The sequence below is a fragment of the Bacillus rossius genome, chromosome 14 (genome assembly GCF_032445375.1).
Source record: "Bacillus rossius redtenbacheri isolate Brsri chromosome 14, Brsri_v3, whole genome shotgun sequence".
NCBI classification, from domain to species: Eukaryota; Metazoa; Arthropoda; class Insecta; order Phasmatodea; family Bacillidae; genus Bacillus; species Bacillus rossius.
In genome coordinates this window covers 11731855-11748009 of record NC_086341.1, presented here as the reverse complement: position 1 = coordinate 11748009, position 16155 = coordinate 11731855, and the positions used below count along the sequence as shown (strand labels likewise).

Genomic DNA, 16155 nt, shown 5'->3' with positions numbered 1-16155 from the left:
TCCAGCCAATCCCACAGGGGAGAGAGAAAGAGAACGGGTTCCCTACAGGAGATAAATTTTCCCAAAGTCTCATGAATTTTTCCCGAACCTTTTTTATCCCCCCCCCCCCCCGGACTTAAAGCGAAAGTCGAAGCGCAGTTCCGGCTCTGAATAGACAAGCGAGGCGAGTTTTACAACGCGCGGAAGTAGTGGTGTAGAGGGGGGGGGGAGAAGGGAAAAGGGGAAGAACTTGCAGCCCTGTTCAATATTTGACCGGCCCGTTAAGGGCTGCAGGGCGGCCGAGAAGGGCTCTTCTTCCCGGACAGGGAGATGTACGCACTGGACGTCCTCACAGCGAGATGCCTCCCAGACAACAAGCAAAAATAAAATTGGTTGTCTGTAAAGTCGGTTTACGGACGATAGTTTAACGTGAAAACGTCATAACAAAACATTCATGAAATGATTGCATACTTTTATGAATAAAATTGAATCATTTTTATTTTAATAATGAAATAATAAATACTTGAAATTATACCTACTAGTAATCAGATTTTTAAAATGCACGAATAATTAACTTTTATTGCCGAAATTGTTGTTGTAATAAGCAATGAAAACCACATTAACGTTTCACTCCACTTTATAAACAGTCGAGTGGGAGAGAGATAGATGCGGCGCAAGCGTACAATGAGCGTAACGGAACAATGTGCGTAACGGGACACTTTTTCGTGCGTGCAGCCGGCGTTCATCGATTTATTAGACGTTGTCACGCCAATATATATATATATATATATATATATATATATATATGTGTGTGTGTGTGTGTGTGTGTGTGTGTGTATGTGTGTTTATATATATATATATTCCTGCATTTTGGCGAATCTACGGTGAATCACAAAGCGGAAAAGTCAAAACAACAAGGAAATAAATGTCACTAAAATACTAACCTCAATAACCCCTTTAGTTAGTTAGTCCTAGTATGGACTGTTCGAAAAAAAAATCATCTTCAATTTACGAAAAAAATGCTGGTCACAGATTATACAGGGATCTACGTAAATTTGTGACTATCCTCGTGGAATTCACTGACACTGAAGTTACTTACTTTAACCATTATTTCAAATGAACATTATTGTGGTATATTAATAAAACATCCAAAATCTAGTTACGTCTACAGTAAGAACACACTCGTTTACCAACGAATAAAAAAAAAATAAAAATAAATACATCTGGGGAAAGACAAAATACGGCGTTTTAAGTTTCTACGAAGATTCAAGTTATTTGAAATCATGAAGAAATCTGCCGTTCATTCGAGTTCCTATTCTTCGTTGAAAATTTCTTAAGTTCGCTGTGATTTTTACGAAAGAAGTTACGTTTGCTCGCAGAGAGCCAGGTGTTGGAAGGGTAGGGGAGGGAAGGGGAGGTGCACCAGATCAAATTAATGGCGGCTTCAGGATGACTTTTCGGGAGGGGCTATCGTAAAAAGAAAGGTGGTAGTTGCAAAAAAAAAATGAAAGTGGTCAGATATTGGCCTTGGAATATTATTTACAAATCACAGGTTTCAAATACAGAACCTTAGTAGCTCCATGCAACTTTTGATGAGATAAAAGTTTAACACATGAAATTAAATATTTAAGTAAACATAAATATACACTGATCAATGAAATTGGTCTCGGGAGGGGCTATCGCCCCCACCGCCCCCCTTCTGGAGCCGCGGTTGGGATCAATAAAGGTGCGGGGCCTCCGACGCGCCGCAGGCATGCACACGAGTCTCGCCCACGAGTCGCGAGGGGGTCGTCGTAGTCGCGGGATCCGCCACTCCGCCACTCCGCCACTCCGGCGAGAGAGCAGCAGCCGGGAGGAATTTACGAGCGCGCTCCGCTGCCCTTCACGTTCGCAGAGCGCAACAAACCCCGCCCCCTCACCCCCTCCAGAGCCCTGCCCTTCAACACCGCGCGCGAATCAATACGGCGCGCCCTTCCGCGCCGGAGAGATAGATAGAGAGAGAGAGAGAGAGAGAGATAGAGAGAGAGAGAGAGAGAGAGGGGAGGCTGCCGAGAAGTACCGCCCGTAACCCGGTCCCCACGGTCCGGCACGTCCCTGCAATCCGGCAAGAACACGCGCCGCTCGCCTTTAGCAGTTTCGCCGGATGTGTTCCGGCCCTGACCTCGCCTGACCTTAACGGGCGTTTTTTAAAAAAAAATTATGAGAACGGAAAAAAAAAGCTACATACGAATAAAACATTAATTTATTGCATTAGTGATAGGAACTGTGTTCAAAAACTTTTTTCAAGTGCATTTTATGAGTAAGGTTATGGTATGTTCCCGGATGTGTAATTTATTTTCATTATAAATTATTACATTATTATTTGATTAAGAGTTAAAATTAATAACCAAGAATAAAATTTTGGCATGTTTATTGATTTTCATTAATGACTAGAATCCACCTCGATTATTATACTAAATTGAATAATTAATTTCATTAACGTGTTTTTAAACTACAACAGAAAGTCCCATGGATGCGAGTCCAGTGCAGTCCAGTCGAGTCCAGTCAAGTCTAGTCCAGTGCAGTCCAGTGCAGTCCAGTAAAGTCCAGTCGAGTCCAGTGCAGTCCAGTCGAGTCCAGTCAAGTCTAGTCGAGTCCAGTCGAGTCCAGTACAGTACAGTCCAGTACAGTCCAGTCGAGTCCAGTGTAGTCCAGTCCAGTCAAGTCAAGTCTAGTCCAGTCGAGTCCAGTCAAGTCTAGTCGAGTCCAGTCAAGTCTAGTCGAGTCGAGTACAATCCAGTGGAGTCGAGTACAATCCAGTGGAGTCGAGTCCAGTCCAGTCGCGACGGTGCATTACACGCACGAAGTGTCTCACGTAGACCGACAGAACACTACGCAGGGCGTTAACTCATCTTACCTCAGACCTCAGCGGACGAAGCTAGCAGTTACAAAAAAAAAACCGATGCTGTTCCGTAACACGTCTGGCCGGAGCGGTCAGTGAACGAACCAGCACTCGGCTAACCGGTTACAGAAGCATACATGGGCAGCCCGATCGTGAATGGGAGCTCAGAGGGGCGAAAACGAGTTTACGACGCAGACTAATGTGTTGGAAAAAAAAAAAGAAGAGAATCTTTCAGTACCTCGCCAGAGATGTGTAACATCTAACCTCGGTAAAGAGCATTTTCATGTGTAGGTACTCATGTTGCAAAATTTAAAATAATGCCAAGCGTGGTAAATATACGAAAATTGTGTTTATTGGCGCGAATAACCCACCGCCAGAATTCACTGCCGGAGCAGCTACGTCAATTAAATAATTATATTTGCAGAAAGAAAGGTTAATCTATACAATGAAACGGCTCCGATAAAAGCGAAAGACTTAAAAAAATATACTAAACCCGGGCTTTTAGACTTGATTTTCGGCAGCGAATTTTATTCAAATACTGACCATCTTGTTAAAATAAATTTAACAATATTAATACTATAGAGATGCCAACCCCCAGGTGAGACAATCAGTAATCACAATTTTTTTTACACATGCGTAAATCAGGCGCGACAAAAATTTATGAACACTGAACATTATGAACCTACTGATAGTGAGTATAATCCAATGTTAAAGATAAATCTCATATTGGATGTTACACTATATAAAAACATTTTTTGATGGTTTATACATGATAGTTTTTTCAGTAAACAAAGGTAGGTAGCTTACCCCATATTACTGTCCTTCATCAGACAGGGACAACTTTGTGGCACGTTTTGCTGCAGCCAACTCTTCTTTGCTAAACTTGTTTTGGTGACATATGGTGTTGTGAGTAAATGACTTCACTTTCTGCACAAGCAGTGCATTTAGTGTTTCTGTAGATAAATTGGGTCTAAATACAGTTTGGTTCTTTCGTACTATGCTGAAAATTCTTTCAGTTGGTGCATTGCTATGAGGAACTAAAAGAATAGTTAACATTAATTTGCTGAGTTCTCCAAATTTGTACAGCCCACTTTCATCTTGCAATCTGGAAATGTTGTGCCATGCTACATCGATACTAGGAGCAGCAAGAACTTCTTCACCAAAATCAGAGAACTGGTAAGCAGCAAATTCAGTTTCCAATTGGCCAATATTAACAGGCAAGTTTTTGAACAAAGTAACCATGTACTGAACAGAAGAAAATGAAACTTTTCTTCTCAAACGAACATCCAATACCTCAGCATGCTTCAGAAACTCATTGTAAATGGGCATTTTCTTGAGAATGTAGTCACAGCCTGCTTTGTAAAATTCCCTAACATTGGAATAAAACTGACTTATCTGTAAAGCTGTAAGATTTTTCCCTTGGATGTAGGCTCTAGTGCTAGCACCAATCACTAGGTCAGGATCATCTTTCTGATTTTTTCTTCTTTGAAAGTCAACATCAAAAATAGATGCATTATCAGTACTATCTTTGAGTGCTGTAGGCTTAACAAATCTTACTAGTAAATCTGTGTAAAGAGCAACAAGTTTCCTCTGTAGAGCATGTATTTGGGGAGCTTCTTGTAGAAGAAAAACATTGGTAGAAACAAAAAGTGGAAGAGTGTTACTGAAAAAGAGACAGTACAGTTTACATAAAGGATTTTCAATCTGAGACTTTATGTCGAGAAACTGTGAATTGGAAACATCAGCATTGTCACCAGAGAAGAAATGTTCCAAAGCTTCAAATTGTTCGATCATCCTGTTAACAGAATCCAACAGAGACAACCATCAAGTGCTCACATGTTTCAAAATTTTGTGGGGTTTGGTGCCACAAACAGCTTGACACAACTTTAGACAGTTATTACGTTTCGAGCTCTTTTGAAGAAAATAATACAACTGTATCAAAAGCTGTTCAACATTTAAATCCCTGAATTGACTAGAGGCTTTTTGTGCAGCTATATGAAGAAGATGACAAGAACATCCTTGCAGAAGTACAGAAGGTTGAACTTCTCTAATGAAAGCTATAACTCCTTTTAAATTGCCCACCATTGTGTTTGCATTATCACATGCGAAGGAGACACAATTTTTCCAAGGTATAGACTTCTGAGTCAGTTCCTTATTCAATATATCGAAGATTCCTTTCCCTGTACTATCAGTGGATTCCAGCAAAGACAATAGCGAGGTGCATATTCGGCCTTGACAACTATTATAGTATGACACAACAACTGGATACAATTTTACAGAGCTCATATTGTAATCTGAACTACCGTCTGTTGCCAAACCAAACGGCCCATTTTGTAACTGCTGTACAATATGCTTTGTTGTGGAATCAGCCATGCATTTAACTAGAGCAGTAGCTTTAGTCCTTCCACATGCAAATTTTTTTGCAATGGCAGAATCGGGAAACATTGCTGCTCGAAACAAAGAATTCGCATGGTCCGCGCATGCAATTGGAATGTTGTGTTCTATCAGAAATGACGAGAATAAAAGCTCGGCATTTGTAACGGAAGTGCCGTCTTTGTTTGCAAAATATGATGTTACCGGCTTCGATTTACATTTTATTTTCATGTTGTCCTGATGCTTAGTAGAATTCACGTGCCGCCTACAGTCGTCTCTACCTCCATGAGCAACTGAAAAGTCGCAATCGCACACAGAACACCACACGTGATTTTCAGACCGTTTGGACACACGCAAACATGGCCACTCTTCAGTGTAGCTTTGTCTATATTTCTGAAGAACTTTTTGCTGCTTTGAAAACATGGTGAGAACATTTATCACAAAAAATGTTGACTAACACATACTATTATACACACACTATACGGTCGCAACACGTAACACATTAAAATTACAAAAAATTAACAGCACAACACGCCGAGACGCAAGTTCTCACAACTGAATGGCGCACACGCTGAAGTCGATTCGATATATCGCCATGTGACAGCCACAGCCAAGTCAGAGTCGATAACATATATCGACTGTCTCGTCTCTTCTTTTAAGGCATTTTCCGTAGAAATTTTGTCACGTCCGTAACCCCGTAATTATGGTTAAAATCAGTAATAATTACGGAATATCCGTAACAGTTGGCATATCTAATACTATAAAGTTTTCCTTTGGCTTTGCGAACTTCGGTTCGCGCCATTCGCACACACGGTGGCAGCACCGTAGTTACACATTTCCGTTTCATATAGGAAATTTACTCTTCTATCACATGCCGTGTACCGGGATCTAGGATGTCGCACATCAAAAAGGGAAGGACGGGAATTTTTAAACTGGATTGCGAACAAGTGAATGCGCAGCGACGCCAGCGAGCAGACTGAAGTGCCGGCTCTTCGGTGAGAGGAGTTCTGGGTTCGAATACCGAATAAGACGAGAGTGTAAAATTGCATATGTCTAAATAAACCACCACAACTCTCGTCACAGACAGTGCAGTTGCGAAGGGGAAAAAAAAAAACTTAACCTAGTCCAAAATTCGCAATTAAAGGTTGGATATTAAGAAAAATTAAAAATAAAAAAAAAATAAGTGGCAGACACTGGACTGGCAATCAAGAGAATTCCGCCCAGCCATACTGAATTCACTTTTTCTATGGTTTCTCTAAATTACTCGTGGAAAATAAATTACCGATTTCTCTGGTCGGTGCCGTTGAGGGTTACAGTTTCTAAATGACATACATATAAAATAAGTTAAGAAAAAAAAATAATGCCCTTAAACTGTAAAAGTAGAGTCTATATAGTAATCTGTAGTATATATGGTGTTCTCTCTCCCTCTATCACTCCACCCCTCCCCATTCTTTTAAACTAGGGTGCATTTCGGACCACAGAAGACTCAGCGGTTGCGGAGAAATGATCTAGAAGCTGCTGTGGAAGGATTACTTCCCGTCCTCCCCAAATTTAAGACTTAGTTAAGCCCACACTAGAGACTCTAAAGGCGCCAGAAGGTGGCTGCTAATTTCTCTGAACTGCGCTTCTGATCAGGTTTAATGCTGCTTCGCCAGTTTATGACTCTTTATCAAACAGCGTGAAAACGTGTAAAATAATAATTATTGTTACACACGAATTGAAATAAGTCCTATTCATAACACTCTTTACAATTTCTACGACTAACATCCCGAAAGGATTATTGGAAAACAGGGCTTATTATGAACCATAAAATTTTTTTTTAGAATACTAATTGTTATAAAAAGGCCTGCACGTGCAGGAATCACTGGCATATACAAACAGCAACGAGCTCCCTAGAGCCACAGGTTAGATGGATACGCAGCTTCAACGCGACCTGGAGGTATTGGGAGAGGAGTCTTTATCATCCCGGGAAGCCATCTTTTCACAGACGAGAGAGCCAAAACCAAAAGTTCCCCGAAGTTCATGTTTTCCCCCCCGTATCTTTAATTATAGTTATCCTAACCAGGGGCGTAGCAAGGGGGGGGGGGGTTAGGGGTTCGAACCCCCCCCCCCCCCTAGCACCAAATCTTTAATTAATTTCTTATTCATCACTCAAACAAATTTCATATTAAAATTAATAAAAATTTTACTATTACAATATTTAAATTTAAGTACCGAAAACTGCTAAAATAGCACTATTTTACACCTTAAAATCCAAATTTTCCCGGGGGAGGATTTAATACGGGGGGGGGGGGCATGCTTCTTAACACCCCCCATACACAAATCCTGGCTACGCCACTGATCCTAACCAAATCAACCGTCCACAATGTTTTAAAGTATTTATAATGTAGCTAACCTAACTTAATTGACCATTAGCATCCTTTAATCAACACCGCCATATTTATTTACAATGAACAAAAAAAAAAAAAACCTCGAAGATGCACGATCGGAAGTTTGGCTCTCTCGTCTGTGAAAACAAGGCTTCCCCATCATCCCATCCACCTATCGGCCAAGAGTGTGGACTCCTCGGGACCACCACGTCCAGGCAAGACGTCACGGCGTTTACCTGCGCCGCGACCGCCGCCATCAGCATCACCATGGTCGCACACGGCTGCTCCTCTGCGCGGTACTGACGCCTCGTGCAGGGTTGCATTCCGCACATTCTGCGCTTAGTCGGGGACACGAGCCTCCCCCCCACCCCCACCACCACCACCCTCCCCGGGCCCGAACACTCCTTCGCTCAGCACCACGACGAGCGACAACATCGAGAACCGAAGCGTCGGCAAAAAAAAAAAAAAATCGTGTGTTCGCGAGCTGCAGAATACACGGCGGTTTTTTTTTCTTACAAGGCGCGATTTTACAGCCAGAATATAATTTCCGTCGGTTGACGATCCAAAGAGTTTCCACACGAGCTAACATCTGTCTACAACTTGTTTGATTTTCCTACGAATTTATTTTTCACATAAATACGTTTTTTTTTACATTACAACAAAATTAAAATATATATATACATTTTAACGAGTAACTGACCTGCTATATGTAAGAACGTATCGACTTCTAGATTAGAGACCTTATAATCTTTTTACAGATTATTTTGTATCCCATAGTGTTTTTTTTTTTTTTTTAACTCAGCAAAATTGAACATGAGCAAATTTTACACAAAATTGAACTACGTAACAATTTTCAGGAACATGCTGATTTTTACGTTAGAAAACAAAAAACTTTTTTTCCCCAGAGATAACTTCCACATGACTGTAAGTGGGTAATATCAAACTACTTATACTGAATGTGCTAATACGAACTGAAGAGATCCGTCGAAGAGTGAAATGAAAGTTACCAAATGGCTGATGGAAATCATGATTTCCAGCACCATTACAGTTTATTTCGGGAACTTTCCCCCCTTTTTATCCTCTCTCGTGACCAGTTACGCAATTTCGTGATTTTTCTTGACCCGTACCCACGTACCAGCCCCACGCAGAATGTCGATGCTGGACGAGGTCACAGGGGCAAATTCTGTACGATTCGCATGAGGTGGAGGGGGGAGGAAGTCGAAAATTTTGCCGCGTGGGGGTTAATTAACATGTCATGTTGGATACGGTGCTTTATATATTGTACACTGCCTCTGAATTTGACCAATATCCACGCAATAAGCACAGAAGATTTAAAATATACAGAATTTTTTTTTCTCTTCGTAAAACGAAGTTTTGACATTATTTTGTTTATCAACCCCTTCTCACGGTCACAATTTTGCAAGCGCAATCGGGGGCCCAAGGGGGTAAGGTTTCACTGACCTTGGGGTGCATCCTCTCCTTGTAGCTCTCGGAGCGGTTGATGGAGGTCGAGGTGGGCTTCTTCGGGACATGCTGGATGCTGGGGACAAGAACAAGCACCGAGTCAGCACTCAGCTCTACAGCTCTACAGCTCTACAGCTCTACAGCACCAGGAACTACATGTAGAAACTGGATCCTCCAGCCTGTCTGCACATGTCACGAAAAAAGCATTCGCGACCCTTCACTCCATTCTGACAACACTTTTACTTAAAATACAGTACCCGTAAAACTGGGTGAATGGAAACGGCGGGTTGAATAGAAACAGTCCGTTCAGAGAATAAAAAAAACCCAATTCTTCAATAAAAAATCACGCTTAATTATGTTGGGAAATAACTTGCTAAATATTAAAAGAAAATTAATAATGATTTTATTCATAAAGATTTTTTTGAGCAGAATGTTTCTATTCACCCCGCTGTTTCTATTCACACTGTTTTACGGTACTATGTGTTTCAATGCCACAACAATTTTGCAACTTTTAAACTTTGAAAATTCGCCTTCATTCAGCCAGAGATCGTACATTAACAGATCCGTGACATAGTGCCCATTGAAAATATTACTACAGCTGTGGCCATCCCCGAAGATTAATTAAATAATAAACCCGAACGATTCCACAGGGAAAACTGTTTGTAGCAGCCATTCGCACTGTTAAAAAATCACAGTAAATTTACGGACATTTTTTTTTATGAAGTCTTCACCTCAATGAAACGAAGTTTTCTTCGTAATTGAAGATAACTGGAACTTCGTAGAAAATACACCCTATTTTGACTTCCGAATTCTGTTCTTAGTGTAAAAACACACGTGGAAGAAATTAGAGGGTTTTACCGCACTCTTAACCAGCTTTGGAATGTTTTGTTGGTATATCAAGACTATTATTTTGGTTTCATGTTAAAAATAAGTGAACTTAGTACCTGTAAATTTATTTAGATTAAGGCAAATAAATTTTTTTTTAGCACCGCAGGCATTCAGGCATTTCACTGATTATGTACTAATCTTTAGAGAAACTAAGTTTAGAAAATCTAATAACAAAAATTCGTTAGTGTCTAAAAGATGCTGAAACCAAGATAGCGACTTCCAGGTGCCTGTACGTCCCCCTTAAATGAGGGCGAAACAAGTAGCTTCAATGGTTTATGAGCATGCATGATAAATGATGTTCCATCAGATAAGTAAACTTAACGATTCTCACACCACAAATTCTGGCAACAAATAAGAAACAATCCAATGGTTTTTGGTTAAACATTGAATTATCTTATGGCTACAAGTGTTTTTTTTAAATTATAGTTTGAATAAATACGTTCAGAGACGTTTAAGAGACTCGTCATTCATCACATCCAGCAAGGTTCTGAACGTTTCCATGCTATAATTATTTGTTCAGACGCAAGAACCGTTATTTCATTTTAATTCACGACAATAATAAAATTATTTCAGCTGTCGCTGTTCCCCGGTGTTTCCCACTTGGACCCGAGTATGCCACAAGGCAGTTGAGTGCGTGCTTCGATGCAGTGCGCTCTCGTCCCACGCGCTCTGTGAGTCTGTCGCCCACGCAGATATCGCCGCTTCCTTTTACGTCGCGACCCAATTCACAGGCCAGAGCCGCCAAATCAACTACAGCGTCACTATGCCATTCAATGCTGTAACTCACGCCAGCCAGTTTCCCCTGTATTTTCCCTTTGTGTTTCCCCCCAGCTGTATCATTAGCCTATCTGACAAGATAACAGTTAAAAATTTCCAACACGCAGTATGATTACGATTTTTTTTTGACGTGACGACGTCTAAAATATCGATGAACACCGGCTGCACGCACGAAAAAATTTCCCGTTACGCTGTGTCCCGTTACGCTCATTGTACGCTTGCGCCGCATCTATCTCTCTTCCACTCGATTGGAACAACCATCGATTTGACTTTTTCGAGGCACATTAAACTTGAAACACTCCCATTCGTTTCCTACTTTTCCTATCATCGTCCTATCCTTAACAGAATAACACAGATTGGAAGAAGTTAAATAGAAAACATGTATAAAAGTTATAGTTAAAATAATCTCTTCGTTAAAGTAATAAACATATTTGAATTATTGAGTGCAAATAAAAGTAAATTTATCAATTAAATTGTAGATTTCATTTCACTCCTTCTTTGTATCCATACAAAATAGTGACAATTCAATAAAAATGATTCAATTTTATTCATAAAAGTATGCAATCATTTCATCAATGTTTTGTTATGACGTCACGTTAACATATCGTCCGTAAACCGACTTTAGACAACCAATTTTTTTAGTTACTGCAATTATTTAAAATCTCTTTCTATAATTTTTAAAACGACAACTCCGTTGCATTTGTTGTTGTCCCAAATATTTAAAACAGATATTTAAAATATGTAATATAATGGATGTGTTAAGTTGCGAAAGTAATAATTACCATCACGTACGCGAGACACCAATTATATTATATACTAAGAAAATTTCTGTTGAAAATATTGCTCATATAACAACAAATGCTAGGGAGACATAATATTAATGACGATAAAATGAAAAACTAATCAACATGACTTTTGAAACCAAGCCTTAAGAAGGTAGTACCGTAAATTATTTTCCTTTCAACATTGTGTTTTTGCACATTATTTCTAATAAATACATAATATAACGACATCTAAGAGTTTATATAAGTTTTTTCTACCAAAACGTTTTATTGCTATTATGAAGTTGTAAATTTCTGTCAGTCCTAGAGTGTACTGAAAGCGTGAAATAATGTTTGAATACAGGTTTGGATTAACCCTTCGTATATAGCCTTTACCTTAGGAATCTTGTATTTTAAGTATATCATTCATTAAATGTATATAAAAAAATATTTTATCGATTTACAAATTATGTACTAAAATTTAAAAGTTTTACGAAGGCTACGGCTTTCAGTACTTACATGTTAAGGCTGACATAGAAATATTCTTTTACGTTATCAAATTCCATTAACTGATAAGTATTTTAGTATAAAAAAAACCATTTATCAACATTTACATGAGTTTGTATTATGAACTTATGTTAAATCATGCGCAAAAAAAAAAAAGAAATATTAAACACAAAATAATTTAGCATACCACCCCCTTAAGTAACCCGAAAGAACGCCCGCACGTCAGTACGTCAGCACGCAGAGGCGACGGAGCACTTGAAGAACGTGCAGGCGTCGCCCTTAGCGGCTCCTCCTCTCCGTCCTGATAGCAACTCCACACCCGCGCTCAAGAGGGTCGTTACCACAACGCCGAACGTACAATAACGCCGAAAACCATAAAGCCGAATGCCAAATTGACCGCAATGCCGACAGCTAGAAAACTGCTGTGTACCACAACGCCGAAATACAGTAACGCCGAAAAATGTTGCTGCGGGGAGGGAGGGCCACAGGAGCAAAATGAAAAAAACAACTGAATGAATTTGTGTGCTAACCTTACCTAACCTAACCTTCGTGGCAGTCCTGCAATGACATCTTTCGGCGTTAATGTATTTCGGCGTTGTGGTAATTTGTCGTTGTGGTACACAGCAGTTTTCTAGCTGTCGGCGTTGTAGTCAATTTGGCATTCGGCGTTATTGTACGTTCGGCGTTGTGGTGCGTACCCCGCTCAAGACTGCGCCGATAGCCGCGAGCGACGTCTGACGGACAAGCAGGACTTGAGTGGTGATTGGCACACACGCGCCCAGGATGACATACTTAAAACAGACGCTATGGTTCCCATAAAGGTGTTCCGCGGAACCATGGGGCTCCGCGGGTCAGGACGAACGTAGAATAAAGCAGGCACAATTACTGTCAAATAACTTTCTCTGAAGGAGTTGGGGTTCCGCCAAAAGATAAGTCGATCATACGATTCCCTGGCCGAAAAAAAAAAAAATTGGGAACCGCTGCTCTAGACTAACGTTTTCTACCCCCCTTCTTTTTTTTATCGTGACACCCTAATAAATCATTCTTAAAATAGGCGGCACATCACGCCATTTTTTTTAACTCGTTTATTTTAATTTTTCTTCTCGGTATTAAATGCGATGCGTGAAACCTACCAAGGCTTTACGACGCCAGTGATGCCAATTTCCACGCACACCTATCAGAAAACAAATATATTTATGCTTACAATAAAACGCAAGTAAGCAAATGGCGATCAAAAGGGTTACGCAGAATACCAACACTCTACAAAATAATTTAACACTAACACACGTACAGTTACGAACTAACCTATCCATTAAAGAGTTTAAACATTCCGAGGCCTAAAAACGACTTCTTATTATTATTTTTTAAATAGCTAACAGCATTATATTTGTGTTTGCATACTTGGAATTTCATGGGCTAAAATTTGTTTTTTTACAGCATACATAATATGCTGAACTAAATAAAACAAACAGTATTTCCCAAAATATATCTTTGCCATATACAGTAAAGTACGCAAGGGACATCCTAATAAAAGAAAATAATTTGAAAGCAAGCAATATTCAAAAAATAGGTTTTACCTCTATCTGCCCCTTACCCCCCCCCAACTCCCCCAAAGAAATAAAATTCTGCGTTCTATCCAGGGCATACGTACGAGCAGCCAACAGCAAAACGACGTTTGCGTGAAATTTACCGTACGAAACGCCTGGGATGCCATCAAGTTTCTTAGTAACTTAATAATTACGTTCCTGGACGTTTAAGAGGGCCCCGCCTACCCGTGGAACACACACGGCGTGCAAGAGCTCCAGGAAAAAAAAACAACAAAAAAACAAAAAAACAACGCTATCTGAAAACCACTCGAGATATCCGAATAGGGGTCTGATTACGAAAAGAAAATTTAATAATTCGCTGAGGGGCCGATAAGTACAATGTATTTTCAGAAGAGTTAACGTGGTTTGAAGGCGTGTTTCTATAGCCCGTCCCACTCTTAGATTGCAGTACACGGCTTATGGCGCGCGCTGTTGCCAAATCTCTAACACATTACGAATTTCAGGAGATGCGTGTATTTGTAATTTGGATCGAACAAGAAGCATTTTAAGAAATCATATCGTAATTTATAATATTTTATACTATTACACATATAAATTTGTAATAATGCCACTTTTATGTAAATTTCAAATAAAAACTACCTATTGTAGACGAAAATTTCTTATAGTTTTCTTTTCTGTTCTAAAAATCCCATACATATAATTATATATATTTATCACATTTTCATGGGCCCGATAAATGCCGTATTTTTGGACAAGTCATATCAAAAATGATAAATAAAATACAGTAATGGAAATTCTCGGTCGAGTAAGTTATGGGAAAAATCCGAACAATTGGTTCGAAATGGGGAAGATTTTTTGAAAAACAGAAAAATCGCAACAACTCCCATAATATGAATAATATCGAATCCGTTTTAACGTATGATAACTCGGATTACCTAATGCCGAAAAATTTTTTCTAAATACATTTTTGATACGACCAGCCATAACTGCATGGGTTCGAAAAAAATTTTCACCGGACAAAAAAACGTAACTGCCTTAGTAGACACCTTATCAAATCTGTTTAAATTGTTTGTAATAATATCATAGTTATTTTCCAAAACTTTGTCTAAAACAATGTTTGATAAGATGCTTGGTGTTGAGAAGGATAGAAAAGTAATTCAAAATTTTGTACCATGATCGCTATTGAATTCCTTCGTATTTATTTCATACATTTTACATATTATGTTCAAGAATCGATTATAATATTTTTTGTTGACTAAGGAAGCCATGTATTTGAAATTGCTTGTAGGACAGAACCCCACTTATCTAAACACACGACCCTGTTTCCTCTTACGACGGCAGCGCGCGCTCTTGTACTGATAAGACACATCTTTAACAGCTATTTCCACGGAAATTGTAGAAGCAATTGAGATGGGGCTGCTTTTAAAAACTAATTCAATTCATTGTGAACATTTTTCTCGCTTTCGTCCCCCATCTATCTTTTATAGAAAAAAAATTTTCCGCGGGTCAACTTTTTGATGTTTCAGTTTGTGAGAAAATGCATTTCAATAAATTAAAAAAAATTATTTAAGTGAAACCTGTACAGTTTTTGTCTTAACATTTGTTCGGTGGCATCCTAAGGCATTAATTTACTAATAAAAAAAATCTGAATGAAATACACATGTAGGCTTTCTTTTTTTGATGTGAAACATATCGGAATACTTCAAAACAGTTCGCAGCGAATAAGTTATGTTTTTTAATTTTTTCGGACACTTAAAATATTGTTAAGTATTCAAAATAAGCATTGCCTGATGCGTATTTTGATTCTATACAATATGAAAAAAAGCTTGGTCCAAAAATTAAAATTTTAAATTTCGTTTGATATTTGGCAACAACGCACGAAGAAACAAGGACAGTGCTAACGGCAATCGGCGTGTGTTAGAGAGAGAGAGAATGCGCCCATTTACTTCCACACTGCAATCTAAGAGTGGGATGCTCTATAGACACTATTTCTCTTCATTGACGGTCACCGCTCAAAAGCACGACGAGAAGACTGCGCGCCAGTCCAGAGGAGACACCAGCGACCAGTGGCGCATCCAGGATTTTTGGTTCGGGGCGGAGGCTTGACCCAGCTGAGGCTAGGCTTTATCGAGGGCAAACACTAAAAACAATAGTGAACCCGGATGCTTTTGGAGGGGGCTTGAGCCCCTTAGCCCCCCCCCCCCCTCTGGATCCGCTACTGCCAGCGACCCCGCCTCAACCGACGCAAGATACGCCCTTCAGCGGGCAGAGAACTGACCCGGCGGCGGGCGGGGACGCAGAGGATCGCTCGTCGCCGGCGGCGGCGGCGGCCAGTCCCGCGCCGCTCCTCTTCCTGTGGAACATGGCGGCGCCGCGTTCCAGCGCCGCCTCCGCCAGCACCATCGCTGAGGGCAGCGCGCGTCTGTCCGTCCGTCCGTTCGTCTCTGTCGGCGCCGCGGGTCGCACTGAGGCTGCGTCCGGGACCGATGCGCATCGGACCCCCTCCACTCAACCAACATCTCCCCTCCCTTCCCCCTCGCGCGCGCGACCTCAGAGAGCTCTGGCGGCGCCCGGCGGCAACCACCGGGCGGCGCGCACACTCGCTCCAC

General features: G+C 40.4%; 1 protein-coding gene across 3 annotated transcripts in view; it reads right to left on the bottom strand.

The window, feature by feature from the left end:
• The window catches only part of LOC134539148 (rho guanine nucleotide exchange factor 11-like), a 517952-nt gene that overhangs the window by 196440 nt on the left and 305357 nt on the right, over positions 1-16155 (bottom strand). For all 3 annotated transcript variants that reach the window (XM_063380904.1, XM_063380905.1, XM_063380906.1), the window contains one exon: positions 9064-9142. In XM_063380904.1, the coding sequence (XP_063236974.1) occupies positions 9064-9142 (79 nt within the window). The remainder of the gene's footprint in view (positions 1-9063; positions 9143-16155) is intronic.